Source organism: Clinocottus analis, unplaced genomic scaffold (assembly GCF_023055335.1).
Source record: "Clinocottus analis isolate CAN_PGR_092001 unplaced genomic scaffold, fCliAna1.0.p SCAF_21, whole genome shotgun sequence".
NCBI lineage: Eukaryota > Metazoa > Chordata > Actinopteri > Perciformes > Cottidae > Clinocottus > Clinocottus analis.
The window spans coordinates 10,089,504-10,110,982 of NW_027175943.1; the positions used below are offsets into that span (position 1 = coordinate 10,089,504).

At 44.8% G+C, this 21,479-nt stretch overlaps 1 protein-coding gene across 1 annotated transcript in view; it reads right to left on the reverse strand.

Annotated features, from left to right (window-relative positions):
• The window catches only part of si:dkey-183c6.7 (urea transporter 1), a 51,537-nt gene that overhangs the window by 10,255 nt on the left and 19,803 nt on the right, over window positions 1–21,479 (reverse strand). The window contains exons 2-7 of the mRNA XM_068587823.1: window positions 9,922–10,057; window positions 9,667–9,817; window positions 9,104–9,293; window positions 8,175–8,303; window positions 7,391–7,580; window positions 4,423–4,570 (exon numbers count right to left, since the gene is read on the reverse strand). Of these exons, the coding sequence (XP_068443924.1) occupies window positions 4,423–4,570; window positions 7,391–7,580; window positions 8,175–8,303; window positions 9,104–9,293; window positions 9,667–9,793 (784 nt within the window). The 5' untranslated portion in view covers window positions 9,794–9,817; window positions 9,922–10,057. The remainder of the gene's footprint in view (window positions 1–4,422; window positions 4,571–7,390; window positions 7,581–8,174; window positions 8,304–9,103; window positions 9,294–9,666; window positions 9,818–9,921; window positions 10,058–21,479) is intronic.

Here is a 21,479-nt window from a genome sequence, read left to right on the forward strand (position 1 = left end):
CCCGCCTCGACTACTGTCATTTCCTCCTGGCAGGTGCCAATGCCAATGCCATTCGACCTCTACAGCTCATCCAAAACGCAGCAGCTCGACTGATCTTCAACCTCCCGAAATTTACTCACACTACTCCGCTCCTCTGCAATCTTCACTGGCTACCGGTGGCCGCCCGCATCCGCTTCAAAATATTGGTACTTGCATTCCCTGCTATGAACAAATCAGGTCCGACCTACAAGCAGGATAGAACCCTATACACCAGCTTGTTTGCTCCGCTCAGCTTCAGCCAATCAGCTTGTCGCTCCTTCACTGCGAACTAAACACTCAACAAAGTCACGACTGTTTGCTGTCCTGACTCCTTGATGGTGGAATGAGCTCCCCATTGACATCAGGACAGCAGAAAGTGTCTAAATCTTCCGCTGCAAACAAAAAACTTATCTCTTTCGACTACACCTTGAATAAGGACAGTGGGAGCAGCACTTAGATGGCTCTTACTTATAGCACTTTGTAGTTTGACTTTATTTAAGAAATTGTACTCTCTTAATTCCTGTTGTTCTCAGTTTGTACTTACAGGTGACATTTAATGTAATGTAATGTTATCTAACACAGCATCTAAAAGCTCCATCTTGAACTTACGTAGTTGTACCGTAAGATGTAATTGACCATAACAGCCATTAAGGTGTCAAACGAAATACATTTAGTGTTATGAATCACATAATATTGGACGTTTCATTGCTGTCACTTAGGCTAGCAATAGCTAGCTAGCAACTGTTACTTTGCTAATTTGCATGGACATACATGTCAGAAGACCAGTATCTGGATAATGTATGCTAGTTATGAAAAGTACAGTTGCCGTGTACATTCATTATAAATGGCATAAGTTCAGTTTAGTAAATTCACAACTAGCAGGTGCATACACACACAGTAACCATTTTGGTGTGCTTGTTCACTGCCTGTTTGGAGGGGGGCAGGAGAGGTGAAGTGGTGGGGGGATTTGTGTGTAAGGAGTAAAAACCTGTCAAACCTATCAAACCTTGTTAACCATAGTCATTTCCTATTCAGCTTGTATCGTGTTTTGAGGTGCACAAAACCCAATCTCGCCAAGGGCAACCAAAGGGCTAGAGCCGGCCCTGCACTATCCCTCGCTCTTCCCGTCAGTAATAAAGCAACCGCTAAGGCCTACTTCTTCTCCTCCAGGTCTGTCATCGGCCTCCAAATTTCTACGTCATTTTTTGCACCTCTTGTAAAAAGAAAGGCCCAGGAGTGACACCTGGCCATTTCTTCTAACTTAAGATGACACATATGTATAGTTTCATAAAAAAAAGGCTACATAACATAAAACAGCTGGGTACTGTAGCTTTTTCGTTTTTTTTTCAGCTGAGGGTAAATACACATTTGGTGCTTGAGTGAACAAGCGTATGTGTGATTGACTCCAAATGTAACTACAGTGCCTGTGTTCATCATGATATAAGGAACATCACCTTGTAGTTTCTATGTGTTTTTTGTAGTTTTAGGACAACTATGGAATGTGAAGGTACAGTGGAATAAGCTCCAGTCCATCAGGCATTGACAACAATAACAATACTTAAGGATACAAGGTTTAATTAATAATTGGCCCTTTTATGAGCTATGTGTTTAGCATATTGAAAGCCTCGTCGTTTAGACATTCAAAGTAGCAGTAACTATTTCAATTATTCAACTCCCGGGCAACCAGAACAGAAAAGTCAGACTTAATGCTTAATGTAATGTCTTACATTGTTGCTTGTTTCTTGGAATTAGTATAAAAAGAGAGAAGAGTGTCCTCTGGCAAAAAAATAAAACTATGGCTGACTTTTTGAAGATTAATAAAATATACAAATTGGACAAAATAAAATGGACAATAAAAGGGAAAGAACGAGAGGATGCACATATTATAGCATTAAAAACCATGTCGGCTTTGTTGCTCGTTTCCAGTTGTTGTTGTTGTTTTCCCATCACCAGTGTTGTTGACTTTTTTTGATACTGGTGTTTTTATTGCAGCAGCATTGTGTGTGTGTGTGTGTGTGTGTGTGTGTGTGTGTGTGTGTGTGTGTGTGTGTGTCTGCTACGGTCAGCATGTGTCTATGCTCCGGTTTGTATGTGTATGTATGAGTCCACTCCCACTCTGCTTCTTCCAGCATGACTCATAGCTACACACACACACACACACACACACACACACACACACACACACACGTATTTAAGGACACTGTATTGTACTTTTATCTGCAGGGGGCTAAATCTTTTGAACTCCAAGTCTTTGTCCTTTTCTGTCCCTGAATAGAGTGAGGCATATGCAGACGCCACACAGCCACGGGTGTGTGTATACACAGCCACAGGTGTGTGCTCTACTAATTGCTCTGTCTTCTGAAAAAGCCTACAGGCAGCCACCGCCTCTTACGGTTTCATATTTATATGAGCTACTAGGTAACACTTTAAAATAAGTAGACAATATTTTGCATTAGTAAAGCATGGATGAACACTGAATTCATCATTTAAAAAGCATTATTCCAAAATGAACACTCATTAGTAACTCATTAGTATGCAATTCATCAAAATATTTATAAATGTTTCATACTTGATTCCCCAAATGTAAATTAAGTCTTAAGTCAGCAGTTAGTTAAGTATGTTCTGTGACCTCATCTAAAGTGAAGACTATTTATGCTTTACAAAGCATGTATAAGCAGTGCCTCAAAGCTACCACAAAGTGATAAAGAACATTAATATGATGGTGATGGGGGACGCCAGTGGCATGAGGGTTCCAGTTTGTTTTATAATATGTATGTTACACATACATATTATGGATTGTGATATATATATATATATATATATATATATATATATATATATATATACTCACAATATATATATATATATATATATATATATATATATATATATATATATATATACATATATATACATATATATATATATATATATATATATATATATATATATATATATATATATATATATATATATATACACACACACACATAATATTATTCTTTATATTGTGATATATTCAAGAAATACTAGGGTGCACGTTTTGCTGATTGCATAATATGGTAAACCTCACCAGAATATACAGCTGCTATGCATGGAGCTAAGCCTGCATTCTTTCTGAGGTCCTGACTCCTGACTAATGGTTTGATAAATGAAAGGTTTATGCTGCTACTGTAGATAAACGTTAATGATATTGTTTATACTACCAGCATCGTTGAGATGGCTTGTGCAACTTTGGTGGCAGAACATAGTTTCAGTAACCAAATAAAGTTCGTTATTAATACTATATTCATTATTTTAGTGCTTACTGTTATGATCGTACGGAAATCATAATTATTAGTGCAAATAATAAAACTTGCGTGAATGTTTGTCCGTGTGATAGTCTGGCGCCTTGTCTCTTGCCCGTACTCAGCTGCACGAGGTAAGAGGATGCCGATGATAGATGAATTTCCAGGTTGAGAAACTCACAAGAGACAGATTAAAAGACAAAATGGGGCTGCCCCTGAGGTTTATGGGTTGAGATGCCAACCATAAACCGCAACATCTCCGGTTTGTGTCTGTTGCATATCTCTCTCACTCCCTTATTTCCGGTCGTCTCTGCTGTCTATAATAAAAGGCACATAAATGCCCAAACCACAGCAGGTGGAAAAATAATCAGACTTTAAGTCTTTATTATATGTCAAGCTCTAGAAACAATAGATTATACCTTCACAAACTCCACACCCAGTTAGAATTATAGGCTTTTTGTTATAAATGTTTCTCAAACCCTGCCCTCACCAGTGACAGCTGCGATTGGCTTCAGCACCCCCTGATCCTAAAGAAGATAAGCGGTTTGGATAACGGATGGAATGAATTTATGTTTCTGAAACCCAACAGAGCTCCTCCAGAGCCACGAAATACATTATTACACAACTGTTTTAACAGACTGTGATGTACTTCCCATGACTAGTGAACTGACATGCATGTGTGAAATGCTGCAGTGCCTGTTTAAGTACAGATATGGCCAATTGTTATACAGTAAGACTATTTACTGACACTGTGTGGGGCCCATGGACACTGACGATGTGTGGGGCCCATGGACACTGAACAAATTAAATTAAATGATTCTTTATCAATCTCCTCGGGGAAATTCTTCTCTGCATTTTACCCATCTTTGGTTAAGAAGCAGTGGGCTGCCCTCTGAGGCTCCCGGGGAGCATCTCGGGGTTGAGTGTCTCGCTCTGGGACACTTTGACATGTGAACTATATGGGGGACTGGGGATTGAACCGGCTACCTTGTGGTGGGGCGACCACTCATCCCCCTGAGCTACAAAGATGAGTCAGTACAGTACAGTATGGCTGTCAAAAGCACATTAAAACATTCCCACTTTGCTAATGCTCCCACACACTCAGATTGGGACTCACCAGCCAACGTTCCCACTGCTGATCCCAGCAGAGCATGGGCGGCCAGCAGGGGAGAGTAGAGAAGAACAGCACCGAGGATGAGGAGGGAGGGCCCCAAAGCTTCACAAGCAAAGATCTGACCCACACCTAGAAGGATGCCACGCGTAACCTGGGCCATAGAGAGAAGTTAAAAAGAGGATTACAGAATATAACATATTGTTAATGATTATACAGAGGTGTTGAATGCAAGTATAAACATTATAAAGTAATACTACTTTTAGAATAAAGAGCCAAAGCACACCCACAAAAACTGAATGACAACATTTGTGGGTTGTACTCAATGGCTCTCTTCCCAGTTGAAAACAGCCTATTGTCTTCTCTCAGTTAAAATGGGACATGAAAAATTAGCTTTTTCAGTGCTTGTGCACATACATTTGGGTATCCGGATTGACCAACGTACAAACTGTGAAATAAGACAACCCCGTCATGAAGATACCGCCCTTATCTACACCCACGGTTAAAAAAAAACATAGGTGCGGCATATTTTCTAATAAGCCAATCAAAGCAGGCTGGGATTTGTTTGTTTCAAACAGAGGGTAAATACAACCATATTCAAACAGTATAAGAAAAATATGTTTTCCTTGAAGCGTTTAAACATGTTTGAGAAGAAACCCAAAATAAAAGTATGAACCTTGAAATGAGCATTAAATGTCCACTATAAAACACACATACACACACACACGCACACGCACACACGCACACACGCACACGCACACACACACATCATTCTTAACATTCAGTCAGGAGGTAAGAGTTTCCATGGCAACAGGATGGGTGCACCTGCCTGTCACAGATATTTACAAGTCATAAATGGTGTTTAATTATATTGCAACCACATACACCCTTAGTATGCATGTGCTTCTGTGTGCGTACTCCTGTGTGTTTGTGTGCAGAAAGATTAAATAGGCTGTTGTGGTCGTGCAGCGAGAGCGCCCTCCTCAGAAGAGTGAAAGCTGAAGACATTAAATATAAATAGGACCTACGTCATCCTCATCTCTGGAGAGTACCAGAGGAAAGACGAAAGAAAGAGGAGAGAAGGAAAAAGGAAAAGGAGATGGGTGGAGGAAAAGAAAGGGGAAGAGCAGTATAAAAGATAAATGGGATGAAAGAGGAAAAATAATAGCGGAGAAGGAAGAGGAGAATGTTTCGGGGGGACTGTGACAAAAAAATACAATTGTGTTGTCCTTGAATATGTGGTTATTGTACATTTAATTATGAGGGAGGAGGGCAAAGGAGGACGAAAGAGGCAGATTCAAGAAATGACGAAGAAAGATGCAGAAAGTGGGAGATGGAGGAAGGATAATTGCATGGCAGAGCAGACACATAAAGACTAGGGAGAAGAGAAGCAAAGGGATAAAAGGAAGGATTTAGAGGTTTCAGATCAACAAGCCAAAGACAGTTCATGAAGTGAAAAGGACTGTGTTTAAAAGGAGAGACACAGGCCAATGGAGAGAAGAAGAAAAAGACGGAAAACTCTTTTATAGGAGGGCAGAGGGGCTGAAACTTGTGGAAAGTCATTATCTAGTGCGAGGGACATACTGTGCCACGGGGTGTGATGCTTGTTAATAGAAGTGTTGGGCAAATCTTGATTTTGGACACACAACAGCAATGAGATGATTTTCTCAGAGTAGCTAATCTAGTTTAGAGAACTTCTGTCAGTTTGCCGATCACAGTGTTCTGGAATACACTTATACAACATCCTGTACCACTCCTGGCTCATAAAACAGTACATTTTTTTCCGGGTTTAGTGGTATCGTCTCCATCTTCAGTGCTGTGTTGACATAATATAATATTGTGGTTTGTGCTGCTAAAATACCAAATTTGAGCAGTGAAGATATTTTGTATATCTAGTGTGTCATACATGTTTATAGTAATATGCATAGTTTGTTGTCTCTGCATGTGAGGCTATATTGTCCATGTGATCAGCACATACTGTCAAACTGCAAGTTGTCAATACATAGACACAAATGCTAACGAGAACTCTTTATGTACACTCATTACATTTGGAAGAAGACGGAGCTAATTTGGATCACATAATGCTGTTTCCAAACAGCATGGAGATTAAACTCCCGTTGCTCCTGAAGCATTGCAATGCCAGCTGGCTCTCAAACATCAAAAGCTGACTGCAGCTTCCTGTGAGAGTCTGCATTCTTTTTTGACAAAGTCTCGTGAGAAGCATTTCAAAGCGACAGCAATGCATTTCAATCTGGTTTATCGAAGCCATCTATTTTCTGCAGTTTGCATTTTAATCAAGGTGACGTTCAGGAGCCTACATACAGATCTTCAGGTTTTATTACATTTTGACTTCACAAAAGTTAACCGCAGCAATAAAATCCACCTCAATATTTCCTTCTTCGAAACACTGACACTCATACTACCACTACCTCTACACTCTGAATATTGTTTACAACCTCAGACACTTTATCTTAAATGCAACTGCTTCACTTCTACTATGATTTTTAATCATCAATAATCGTTAAATTAAAACGGTTTGGGCTGATAATAATTTCCGAACAGGAGCTTCATCAGTAACTGTTGCTAAGTAACTAGTGAGCCATGGCTGGCGGATCTTATGCATATTTTGCTCCGATCAGTTACTTGTTCGCTCTGGCAGACACACGGAGGATAGCCTCAGTTCAGCCTGATGTTTGTCTCTTAAAAACGATAAGTCACTTCCAGTAGTTCCCTTTGAGACTACTAATGATCTGCACCTGTTTTTATGAACATGTGACTTGATTGACAATTATTACTTTGTTGTGCTCTATTTAATAAATGTTTGTTCACCGTAAATTACGCTTCTCCTGATTTATTTAACTAGCTGTGCCTACCTATTACCATTCTTATGTTTGTTTCAGTTCTTTCAGAGTCTGCTTTTGAACAGCAACCAATGCACGAACAGTTAATGAAAATGAAAATTGAATGGCCTCACCTCTACGGCAATGAGCTCGGTGCCATTGTGCTCTGGCAGCCCCGGAGGCGTAGACGGGTGGTGTGGGAAGTAAGGGTTGTCTGGACCGGTACAAAGGAGGTAAAGGACAATGATGACGTTGAAGGGAAATGCTGCGACAGGCAAGTCCCAGCGGTCCAACACCGCGGAGAGACCACTGGACAGAAAGACACTGAAGATGGGGCCGGGGGTATGGCGGACGAGGATGGTGGGGCGAGGGTTGAGAGAGTAGTGTTAGTGCTGATAATTTTTTATGAAATGGACCTGGTTTACAAGCTTTTTGCAGACATATGCTGTTCATATTCACACTACATACAGAGGCTAATGTCTGGTTGGTTGCTTTGGCTCCATACAACATAGAGACGCAGCAAAAGAAATGTCTTTCAGCCTTGAAACACATTGCAGTGCAAACGCTATTGTGCAACATTAATTACTGAATTATGTAACCATGTCCGAAGTGAGACGCACATTTACTCATATAACGGTTTCACCAAATCAGGTGAACTATATGAATATAATCGATAAGTCTTTGTTAGCAGGTTTTTGGTGATATGTGCTGAGCTGCCAGTATCACAATCAGATGTGATTAGAAATGCTGTTTCAGAGCTATGAGACCAGTGATGTGGCAGGGAGAGATTTGGGCTAATTATCATTAGCTATTTCTAGACTGTGTGAGCCAAAAAGGAACAATAAGCCCAATTCTCCTTTAAAATACTAATATAAGGAAAAGGTTTCGATAAGAACATAAAATACCTGTGTATCTTACCATGTAGCTGATCCCACGCAGACAGGCAGCAGCAGCCACCAGTACCAGTCACCTGCAGAGCTAAACACTCCTATCAGCAGAGACACTAACATGCCATTAAAACCATGGAGACCTCCTGACAACTCAGCACTACATACACACACACACACACACACACATACACACACACACACACACACGAAGAGAGAACAGAAAGATTCACATTTCATTATCACAACTACATGTGTGAGACAGTGATTTATAGTAAGATTGTTTTCAAGATTAGTACACACATGAGTGTAGCTTTTTATGGGTCCCCATGAAACAAACAGCAGAGACCCTATGGCGACACCAAATGTGTAACACATATAAGATTATTCAAAACACAACATTAGGAGCCCCAGTTCAACCAGAATTAAGCTGCAGGTCTGCTGAGACCATCAAATCCTTTAAATCGAGATTGAAGACTTTTCTGTTTGCCTTAATTGAACCATATTCAAGGATGTCAATTTCTGCATCTCACTACTGCATTTTATTTCTTAAACTGCAATGCAACTTTCGTTATATTCTTTGCCTTTTTACTGATTTTTAATGTTTTAAAATTAATGTTCTTCTTCATAGTTTTTACATCTTGTTTTCTTCTGCACTTTGAATTGCCTTGTTGTTGAAATGTGCTATACAAATTAACTTGCCTTGCCTTGTTATACTCATGAATTTTGAGTAGAACCCTCGATCAATTTTAGTCATAAGCTGGTGCAAATTAAAGGCTTGTGTTAGGGGTCGGCTCCCAAGCAACTGACAGGACTTTAATGGGGGTTTGATTATTTGAAAGGTACATGTTTCCGTATGGACATATCATTAAATATGTACATACTACATACGTGCACCTTTATGAGCTTCTATGTCGTTTGTGTGAGTGTGTGTTTATGCATGTATGCACATCAGTCCACCTGTCTTGCTCCATGATAACAGCTGTTAGTGTAGAGGCCAGTACACCCAGAGTTCCCAGCAGTCCTTGCCACGGGGAAGTCCAGAACAGTGCGGCCAGAATGAGAGCACCACTCAGCGGGTTGTTGGCTAGGATCACCCTGGCCACCCCTCTCAGGCCCCACACCGCCAGCTGCAGCACAAACAGCTTGTCTGAGGACACAGAAAGAACACATTTTACACATTTTGGACAGCATGCACCCCCACAGCTAAATCCTTTTTATTATTCCCAACTTAAGGCGATCTACAGCACGAAACATATTTCTCTTGGCCATAGAGGGTTTTATACAAGAACCAAGATGGGAGTTTAATGATTATGTTTCATGTTGGAGGGAGAGTGCAGCAGAATTCATCATGGGCGCTGTGTAATGATTAAATCTGCGATATTTAACAACTATGTAAGCATTTCAGAGTGTTGGCCAACTTTATCAAAGTTGTGGAACTAATCGCATTTTTTTAAAAGGTCCAACATTAGAAGCAAGAAAATATGTTGGGATGCAGCAGTGTACTGTGAGAGTTGTCCTACCCTGCATGTATTTATCCAAGTGTTCCATGTCCCCAGTGCACAACAGCAGGCCATTCGTCACACGCCGACTCCGGCAAGAGTGATTCCTGCTGGCCTCCTTCACCTCCGTTTTGGGATCTATCCACATCCCCACAGCTGTTGGACCACACTGCTAGAAAAGCGATAAATATGTCGTAGTGACAAGACCGTAGGTTTGGATAGGATCCACAGGGACTAGTCACGACCAAAGTTTGAACAAAATATTTGCATACTCACTCGTGATGTTAAAAAAACGCCCGTTGTCGCTCTGTTTGTTCCCCTGTTGCTTCTCACTCCCCTTCCTTCTCAGTCATGCCTTCATTGCGTTTCCCTCCTCTTCCTCTTTCCTCCCGAGTGAGGTTTAAGGGGATGACTAATGTTGGAAGAAAAACATATTCACTCTTAATCAGTTACTAACAGTTACTGATTACAGTTACTGATATAATATATAACAGTTTCACTGTTATATTCAGACTTCTTATCTTATTGTCTCTGTTTAATCTTACACACAAACTCAGCATGTCTCCTGATAGCAATGAGACTGGGGAATCTGTATGTCTCGGTCTAAAAGTGTCAGGATCCCTGTCTAACCCATGTGTGTTTACCTCTGTTCTCCCAGGGCCCTATTGCACGTACGTGGTTCAACAAATCCGATCAAAAGTCCTATTATCCAGCTTAACCTAACGAGATGATTGACTACAGGATATGTCGGTTCCACGAAGGTGGATTCTCCCACCAACGGTCTCGTTTATTCTAACCAGACGTCAGTTCACAGGATAACTGTGCGTGCCCGCTCCTCTTCAGCAGGGAGAAAAGTCGAACGCCAAATTCATGATGTTGTCTTTCTAAAAAGACATATAAACTCAAAGAAAGACTGTCTCTTTTCTCTGCTGATGAGCAGAAGTTGATCAAGACTACATGATGAATTTAAGTCCATAATCATGACAAAATTTAATGGTGCTTTCAAATTCAAGTATAGCGAATATTCGTAACACTTCCTGTTGTGAATGCAGTGGAACGCCGCGTAACACTAGTCAGTGCAGAAATATCAGACAAGTAAATGTGTCAAACAAAATAAAATGTATCCGCTAATTTTAAGTGCCTCATCACCCAAATCATTCAGATTATATTTAAATGTGCCTGCTGGCAGTAGTATACAAATTAATATATACTTATGAGGATATATGTACTGTATGCATGTATGTATCACGAACTATGTGTATATTCATATAACCTATGTGTGTTTAGATTACCATATAACTAGGAGTTTGAATATTTGAATGGGCGGATCAGTATGTATGCATTATTCATAATCAGAAATTCAATAAGTTGAAGCAGGGATAAGGATTGTTGTCTTGAGTTCACCTTCATCGTGTTCTACAGTAATGATATGCATCGTGTACTAATGGCTGTCAAATAAGTATGAGTGCTTTCAACACATCCATAAGTTTCTAAAGCGCTAAATAAACGTTATGAGCAGCACGGCATGCCGCGGCTTTCTCGATGTTCTCCGCATCGCGTATACAAACGTGTACCACTCGCAAAAAAGCGAGCTGTGCTTTGCGCTCTTTTTTCTTTTCTTTTTTTACACAATCCTTCTGTGATCCAGTCTGCATGTACAGTATGTATTGTGTACAGTATGCATTGTGTACAGTATGTGAGACGGACAGCGCTCGGCTGCGCCGGTGTTCAATGTACGGCTCCAGAAAGTCTCGTAAATAAATGAGTCCTTGTCAGCAGAATCGATAGCGATCATATTAAGTCATCATGATGTGAGAACGGATCTTGGCGATCTGGAAGAACTCTCTCCCTATAAAACTAATATAAAACTAATATCGCTCCTTCATCAATGAGGAAGAGAGCTGCTTTTTGTCCGGTGGGAGTGGCCATCTTATCTAGTAAACTTTCACTAAACCTGCTCCCGACCAGGTTAGGCGATTTCGATGTGTTGCTATGGTGACTGATCTAAACTGGCTTCGTGGAACCGAAAATCCAGATCTACGTCATCTTATCCTGGAAGTTATCCAGCTATATCAGTAATTTTTACATTCTTGTAGCAAAGGCTTTGGTGTTTAATTTGGTGTATAACATCAATATATTTTCTTGTGATTTATGGGTACCTTGGTTTTTAAAAGGTTAAGACTGGCTGCTGCCTGGTGGTGACTGGAGTGGAGGAGGGTCGCTGTGGTATATTGGATCGAGCACTCGGTGCTCGATTGTGTTTGACTGTCACTACCACTGAGTACTGTGATAGATTGTTCATGTCTGCAGTTGATTCGCGCGCCAGTAAAGAATCTAACTTGTGCTGCATCCTCGTCTACGTGCATTTTGTATCTAACAGTGATTTAGATAACCCACGAATAGTACAACTACAACAGTGACTATACAAGAAGCATAAAGCCACAACATGGTGTCAGAAGAAGGAGTCATGGAATAATTCGAGGACGGCATTTTAAAAGTTAGCTACAAAAAAAAAAAAAAAAAAAAGTGCTAGCACGCACGAACATGGAGCAGTTCAAGCCGCCACCACCGCTGATACTTTCCGGGAATATAGCTGAAAACTGGAGAAGATGGGAACAACGTTTCCAGCTGTATATGACCGCTTCAGGTGCGTTGGATAAGGAAGAGACGGTTAAAATAGCCATTCCGCTCCACACTGTCGGCGAGGAGGCGCTGGAAGTATATAACACACTCCACATAATACCAGTTGGGGATGAAGAAACGATGGAGGAAGTTCTACAAGCGTTCACGGACTACTGCAGCCCGCGAAAGAACGTGGTTTTCGAACGCCATCAATTCTGGTCACACGTGATGTCAGCAGGAATATCGGTGGACAGATTCGTCACAGTACTACGCCAGAAGAGTAGAGACTGTGAGTTTGGCAGAAATGAAGATGACATGATTAGGGATGTGTAGGCTATGTTGGAGTTTTTTCCAGTGAACGAGAGGGTCGCCTCCCTGCGCCTTCGGGTTGCGGGGAGTAAGGCTCTGACTGTTGTTTGTGCTTATGCACCGAACAGCAGCTCGGAGTATCCGGCCTTCTTGGAGTCGGTTGGAGGGGTCCTGGAGAGGGCGCCTCCTGCCGACTCTATAGTTCTCCTGGGAGACTTCAACGGTCACGTGGGTAATGACAGTGAAACTTGGCGGGGGGTGATTGGGAGGAACGGCTTGCCCGATCTGAACCCGAACGGTGTTCTGTTGTTGGACTTCTGTGCTAGCCACGGTTTGGCCATCACAAACACCATGTTTGAGCATAAGGTGGTTCATAAGTGTACTTGGTACCAGAACACCTTAGGCCAAAGATCAATGATCGACTTTGTAATCGTATCATCTGACCTGCGGCCGTATGTCTTGGACAGCAGAGCTGTCAACTGATCACCACCTGGTGGTGAGTTGGATCAGATGGCGAGGGAGGCGGCTGGAAAGACCTGGCAAGCCCAAACGTGTTGTGAGGGTGAACTGGGAACGTCTAGCTGAGGATCCTGTCCGGAAGGTCTTCAACTCCCACCTCCGGAAGAACTTTTCACGCATCCTGAGGGAGGTTGGGGACATGGAATCCGAGTGGACCTTGTTCAAAGCCTCTATTGTGGAAGCTGCTGTCAGGAGTTGTGGTCGGAAGGTCGTCGGTGCCTGTCGCGGCGGTAACCCGAGAACCCGGTGGTGGACACCGGGGGTGAGGGAAGCCGTCAAGTTGAAGAAGGAGGCCTTTCGGGCCTGGTTGGCCCAGGGGTCTCCTGAAGCAGCTGATGGGTACCGGCAGGCCAAGAGGGCTGCAGCTGCGGCGGTAGCGGATGCTAAAACTCGGTCATGGGAAGAGTTCGGGGAGGCCATGGAGAAGGACTTTCGGTTGGCCTCAAAGAGGTTCTGGCAAACCATCCGGCGGATCAGAAAGGGAAAGCAGGGCCTACCCCAGGCTGTTCTCAGCGGGGGAGGGGAACTGCTGACTCGGACTGGGGACATCGTCGGACGGTGGAAAGAGCACTTTGAGGAACTCCTAAACCCGGCCAACATGTCCCCTGGGGAGGGGGCAGTGCCTAAGGACCTTGGGGTGGGTGCACCCATATCCCTGGCAGAGGTCACTAAGGTAGTTAAAGAGCTTCTTGGTGGCAAGGCGCCGGGGGTGGATGAAATCCGCCCTGAGATGCTGAAAGCGCTGGACATTGCTGGGCTGTCTTGGCTGACACGCCTTTTCAGTGTCGCATGGGGGTCGGGAACAGTGCCCATGGACTGGCAGACCGGGGTGGTGGTTCCCATTTTCAAGAAGGGGGACCGGAGAGTGTGCTCGAACTATCGTGGTATCACACTACTCAGCCTCCCGGGAAAAGCTTATGCCAGGGTGCTGGAAAGGAGACTCCGACCGCTTGTCGAACCTCGGATTCAAGAGGAGCAGTGCGGATTCCGTCCCGGTCGTGGAACAGTGGACCAGCTCTTTACCCTTGCGGGACTACTGGAGGGGTCTTGGGAGTTTGCCCAACCAGTCTACATGTGCTTTGTGGACTTGGAGAAGGCTTTCGACCGGGTCCCTCGGGGGATTCTGTGGGGGGTGCTGCAGGAGTACGGGGTGCCGGATACGTTGGCACGGGCTATTCGGTCTCTATACGCCTGCAGTAGGAGTTGTGTCCGTATCCTCGGTATTAAGTCAGACACGTTCCCGGTGGGTGTTGGCCTCCGCCAGGGCTGCCCTTTATCACCGGTCCTGTTTGTGACCTTCATGGACAGGATTTCTAGGCGCAGCCGGGGGGCGGATGAAATCCGGTTCGGGGGCCTCGGGATCGCCTCTCTGCTGTTTGCAGATGATGCGGTCCTGTTTGCTTCCTCGGACCGTGACCTCCAGCATTCGCTGGGGCGTTTTGCAGCCGAGTGTGTAGCGGCAGGGATGAGGGTTAGCGCCTCCAAATCCGAGGCCATGGTTCTCTGCCGGAAACCGGTGGATTGCGCCCTTCAGGTGGGGACAACATGCCTGCCCCAAGCGAAGGAGTTCAAGTACCTCGGGGTCTTGTTCACGAGTGAGGGTAAGGTGGAGCGAGAGATCGACAGGCGGATCGGTGCGGCTGCAGCAGTAAAACAGGCGCTGTACCGGTCCGTCTTGGTGAAGAGGGAGCTAAGTCGGAAGGCGAAGCTCTCTATTTACTGGTCGGTCTACGTTCCAACCCTCACCTATGGTCACGAACTCTGGGTCGTGACCGAAAGAACGAGGTCGCGGATACAAGCGGCCGAAATGAGCTTCCTCCGTAGGGTGGCCGGGCTCAGCCTTAGAGATAGGGTAAGGAGCTCGGACATCAGGGGGGAGCTTGGAGTCGAGCCGCTGCTCCTTCGTATCGAAAGGAGTCAGCTGAGGTGGTTCGGGCATCTAATTCGGATGCCTCCTGGACGCCTCCCATTAGAGGTTTTCCAGGCACGTCCAACTGGGAAGAGGCCCCGGGGAAGACCCAGGACACGCTGGAGGGATTATATCTCCCGGCTGGCCTGGGAACGTCTCGGGGTCCCCCAGAACGAGCTGGAAAATGTTGCGGGTGAGAGGGAAGCCTGGGTCGGTCTGCTGGGTGTGCTGCCACCGCGACCCGACCCCGGATAAGCGGCGGAAAATGGATGGATGGATGGATGATTAGGGATAAATTAGTGTTTAGCATAAACGATATTCGTCTGAAGGAGAGACTGTTGCGTGACAATGAGCTCACTTTACGCAGAGCCATGGACACATGCAGATCAGCAGAGCTCGCTAAGTCACAAATACAAGCGATGCAGACGTCACAGGTTGTCCAAGACACCTCAGTAGATGCTTTAAGGAAAGCAACAGGGCAAACACGCACGGGCAGCTGGAACAAGAACAAAACAAGCAGCAAGAGGCATGCAACAACAACTGTCTGCCATAAATGTGGAAACAAGCATGAGCCTCGTCAATGCCCAGCTTATGGTGCAGTGTGCCATAAATGTGGTAAGAACAACCATTTTTCTAAGGTATGTAGAGCTGGCACTGAGAAAAGCAGCAACTACATGACAAAGACAATAAATAATTTGGAGAGTGAAGTTGACTCCTTATACATAGGCATGATTGGAAAATACAAAAAGAAAGCAGCTCACCAGGCTATAGGCACTGTATGGCATGAAACAGCCACAGTCAGAGGCGTAGCAATTAATTTCAAGCTGGACACAGGCGCCGATGCAAATGTGCTTCCCATGCACATATATAGGCAGCTACCAGGTCCCATTCAGCTACGGCCCACAGAGACTGTCCTTGTTGCGTTTGGTGGAGCCCGCCTACCCACAGATGGTGTTGCTTCTCTAGAATGCAGGATGACCAAACATAAAGCTATGCTGGACTTTCATGTGTCAAGTCGGGCCGACAAGCCAATTCTGGGTGGAGATGCATGTGAGGAGCTGCAGCTGGTGAGAAGAGTTGAGGCACTCACAGCGAGATCCCCGCTACCAGGAAAAGCTCCAGCTACCAAAGAGGAGATGCTACAGAGGTATGCAGAGGTCTTCACAGGATTGGGCGAGTTCCCCGGTGTACATCACATACACATTGACCCCAGCGTCACGCCTGTAATTCATGCGTGCCGAAATGTCCCCCTCTCCATCATGGACTCACTGAGAGAGACACTCAAAGACCTAGAGAACAGAAAAGTCATAACCCCTGTCAATGAACCAACAGAATGGGTGAATAGTCTTGTTGCCACAAAGAAAAAGAACGGTGCGCTAAGGGTATGTTTGGACCCTTGCAACCTGAATGAGGCAGTTAAGCGTCAGCACTATTCCATTCCTACACCGGAAGACGTGCGCAGCAGATTAGCAGGAAAATCCATCTTCTCCATCCTAGATGAGAAGGATGGCTACTGGCAGATCAAGCTAGATGAGCCATCGTCTAAGCTATGCACCTTCAATACGCCATGGGGCCGGTTCCGCTTCCTCAGACTTCCATTCGGGATCAGGTCTGCCAGCGAAGTGTTCCAACAGAAGAACTGTGAGACCTTCGGCGACATTCCAGGTGTGTATGTTATAGCAGACGACATGATCATTGCAGCGTCATCAGAGCGAGAACATGATGACATCCTTCAGAAAGTGTTGGAAAGAGCAAAGACTGCACATGTGAAGTTTAACAGAGACAAGATCCAGTTCAAAGTTGACACAGTAAAGTATATGGGACACATCATCACAGCATCAGGACAGAGGGCTGACGACACAAAAATCAAGGCAATTGTCGATATGCCAACCCCAGAAGACAAACAAAGTCTCCAACGTCTGCTGGGAATGACAAAGTTCCTGGCACAGTATATACCAAATGAAGCCTCACTCACAGCACCCCTCAGACAGCTGCTTAAGAAAGATGTCGCGTGGCAGTGGTGCCCACACCACAGCTCAGCACTACAGACACTGAAGACCACTCTCACACGAGCCCCAGTGCTGAGGTAATATGATCACAAACAGCCTTTGACTCTGCAAGCTGATTCCTCAAAAGACGGACTGGGAGCCTGTCTGCTGCAGGATGGCCACCCAGTGTGCTATGCTTCACGAGCACTCACCGACACAGAAAAGAGGTACGCTCAAATAGAGAAAGAGTTGCTGGCCATAGTGTTTGCTGCTAAGAGATTCCACCAGTATGTCTACGGAAGACCAGTAACTGTGCAATCCGATCATAAGCCTCTTGAGGTCATCATGCGCAAGCCGCTGAGCAAAGCACCTGCGCGGCTGCAAGGGATGCTTCTACAACTGCAGAGGTATGATCTACATGTAACGTACACACCAGGCAAGCAAATGTACATTGCCGACACACTATCACGCGCCACTGCAAGCAGAGAAGGTGAAAACATTAACGAGAACCCCTGTGAAGAGAGAGTTGTGTACGCCTTGGAGGCTACTGATTCCTTGAGCGAAGAAACACTCAAGCAGCTGAAAAAGGCAACGGCAGCAGATAGCGTGTTACAAGCTGTGTGTGAGAAACACAAGAATGGCTGGCCCATAAAAAAGAAAAGTCTGGACAGGAAACTACACGGCTACTGGTCAGTCAAGGACAATATAAGCATGGAGAATAACATTGTCATGGTCGGAGACAAGATCATCATACCCCAGAGCTTCAGGAGTACGATTTTGGAGAAGCTACATCTTGCTCACCAAGGAGTGCAGCGCACAAAAGCCAAAGCAAGAAAATCCCTCTACTGGCCTGGCATGGCACGAGACATCGACGCAATGGTGGAGAAGTGTGTGCAGTGTCAGCAGCTGCAGCCCAAACACCAGGCTGAGCCACTCATACCACATGAGATTCCAGAACTGCCATGGATGAAAGTCGGAGCTGACATCTTCGAGCTACATGGTCAATCTTATCTCTTGTTAGTTGATTACCTGACCAAATATCCTGAAGTTAATCTGTCTGATAAAACAGCCTACACAGTGATCCAGAAGATGAAGTCTGTTTTTGCCAGACACGGGATTCCTAAGGAGATAGTGAGTGATCATGTCCCATTTGCCAGCTATGAGATGAAGTCATTTGCAGCATTGTGGGAATTCAAACTCACACACTCCAGCCCAGGTTTTCCCTCTTCAAATGGAATGGCTGAGAGAGCCATAAAGACTGTAAAACATGCGCTGAAGAAGGCAATGCAGACTGGCACCGACCCACATTTAGTGTTGCTGTCATTGAGGAACACACCGGTGACAGGACTGAATGAGTCGCCTGCACAGATGTTGATGGGATGAGTTCTACGGAGCACACTTCCGTGTTCCAGTGCCGTGCTGACACAGTCAGTCCCACAGCATCTTCACAGCAGAATACAGAACCTACAGTTCCGCCAAAAGCAACACTACGACACTGCCAGTGTTAACCTCAGGAGACACTGTACACATGCACACACGGCGTGGCTGGGAGCCTGCTGTTGTCATCCGACGGCGAGATGAACCACGCTCCTACACTGTGCAGACACCGGCAGGTAGGACGCAAAGGAGGAACCGGCGACATCTGAGGAAGATACACCCGAGTCTCTTCATAGACACTGAACGTGATGAACAGTTGGACTCAGAGGTACAACCCTCTCAAGTGCCTGTGTCAGTGGACTTACCACCACATGATCATCCACCACACAACCCTCCTACTGTGACTACAGGCAGTACACCCACATGCTACACGAGGAGCGGCAGAGCGGTTAGACGCCCTGCCAGATTCAATGACTGATTTCAGGAATGTTTTGTGAACTCATTCAAGTGTGTTTAAAAAAAAAAAAAAAAGGAAAAAAGAGAGTGAAGAGAAATGTTTCAAAACTGTTGAATGTTATAAATGTTTAAATATTTCTCCAGAATGCTTAGCAGGAAAGTGAATTGTAATGTTTAATGAAAGCCATAAGTCTATTGAAAACCTGCTTTATTATTCATTGAAGTATGCAAGTAGAAAAGACAAGTTTAATGTTGAAGCCATAGTGTAAATGGTAAACAAAGAGTTAACTGTTGAGATAACTGATATGTATGCCACTTCTCAGTCGGAAAAGAGGGATGTGGTATATTGGATCGAGCACTCGGTGCTCGATTGTGTTTGACTGTCACTACCACTGAGTACTGTGATAGATTGTTCATGTCTGCAGTTGATTCGCGCGCCAGTAAAGAATCTAACTTGTGCTGCATCCTCGTCTCCGTGCATTTTGTATCTAACAGTGATTTAGATAACCCACGAATAGTACAACTACAACAGTGACTATACAAGAAGCATAAAGCTACAACAGTCGCCTTAGTTTGCTGAGAATGACAGCTGACAGCAGCAGAGCAGAGCACACATTTAAACTTTGACAGCAACGATATGATTGGCTTAGAGACAGTGACGCGTCCGGTTGATTGCTTACACGGGGACGCCCCCCAGCTCAGCTGCTACGTCATGCGATTCAACTGAGATATATGAATAACCCGTAGTGTAGGGTCTTCCTTCTTGAACTACTGCTTGAGCTCCATTTCAATCAGGAGAGACTTGTTCCGAATTAAACAATGCATTTATTAAGTTTGATATAACAAAATAGTGCAGAGTCTCTTTCTTTGGCGATCGGACTCTATCCTGAACCAGGATAAACAGGGAGCAGTGACTCGGAGTTCTGACTCGGCAGAATCTCCCCAAAAGATTTTATATCGATAAAATAACTTAGTACGTTACCTACAGCCACCGGGGAAGCCTAAGGAAAGGGAAGTTAATCAGGAGAGACATGGTTACATTGGTACTGGTTAGGTGACGTGCATGAGTAGATCTTACCCCATGTAGAGTTTAAGTGAACCACCCTTAAAAGAGAGCAGGAATTGACCAGACATAGTCACAATAGACCAAGACTTTAAGAGGTAGTCCTATTAGCCCAGAAATGCAACAGAGGCCAGATAGACCAAGTTCAGAGGAGGTCACGCTAGAACAGAGTACAGCAAACGTCAAGAGAGACTAGGGATTCAGCAGCGGTCAAAATAGACCAGAGTGCAGCAAAGGTCGCAAGAGACCAGGAAATCAGTGATGATCACGATAGACCAGGAATTCAACGGTGGTCGCGACAGACCAAGAATTCCGCAGAGGTCACGATAGACCTGGAAATCCGCAGAGGTCACGATAGACTTGGAAATCAGCAGAGGTCACGATAGACCAGGAATTCCGTGGAGGTAAGATAGACCCGGCATACAGCAGAGGTCACGATAGGCCCGGAATACAGCAGAGGTCACGATAGACCCAGAATACAGCAGAGGTCACGACAGACCAGGAATACAGCAGAGGTCACGATAGACCAGGAAATCAGCAGAGGTCACAATAGACCAGGAAATCAACGGCGATCGCGACAGACCAAGAATTCCGCAGAGGTCACGATAGACCCGGCATACAGCAGAGGTCACTATAGACCCGGAATACAGCAGAGGTCACAATAGACCAAGAAAACAGCAGAGGTCACTCTAGACCAAGAAAGCAGCAGAGGTTACGATAGACTAGGAGGCAGCAGGAAATACCAGTCTTAGTCCTAGCAACCTTCCTTCACCGGAGAGCACCAATCCTGTGGCGTGAGGAAAGGCCCCGTACCTGCCGGACATAAAAACACCACCACCAGTTATATGCATGACTTACCACATATCAGGGTTTCAATGACCTTTGATTCAGCAGTATGGTGTCGAGGTCGGGCCGGATGTAAGACGTGAACGCCGATGAGGACCAACGTCCCATCCCCTGCAGAGTGGAGGCTGGGATGCCTTGAAGTTACCGCACCTATCCTAAATGAATGCCCTGAATAATGCTGGGGTGATAACTTGCTTCTGACGAGGATTAATTTGAAATGATAGTGAAACCAGGTTTTAGTTAAATGATGAAGCCCTCGGGTGAGAAATAACGGGGAAGTAGGGCCAGTCGTAGGTCTCACTGGGAGATACTTTTGCATGGATCTAAATGGGCAAAACAGAGTATCCGTACGCGCAACTATGACTGAGCAGGCACCTCCGCATTTGGAGTGTCTGAGAAGTAAATTTTAATGCTTACAATGAAAGGTCAAATCAGAAAAAGTGATATCTCTCTCTGGGTTGAAGTGATGCTCCTTACGAATGGCATAATGTCTCTGGAAGCGGAGCGCCCTCTATTAATTATGTCGACTACTGCCTGATTATCGCACATAAGAGAGATCTGCTTGCGTTTCCAGTGCTTCCCCCAGACATAGCAGGCCACAGCAACCGGGTAGATCTCAGCCAACGCTGAGGATTGCTCAAACTTTGAAAAGGCGGCGGGCCAGCGGCCAGAAAACCACTGGCCTTGATAAAAAATTTAAAAAAAAACACTGATGGCGCGGCATCTGTGTAGAACTTTAAGGAAT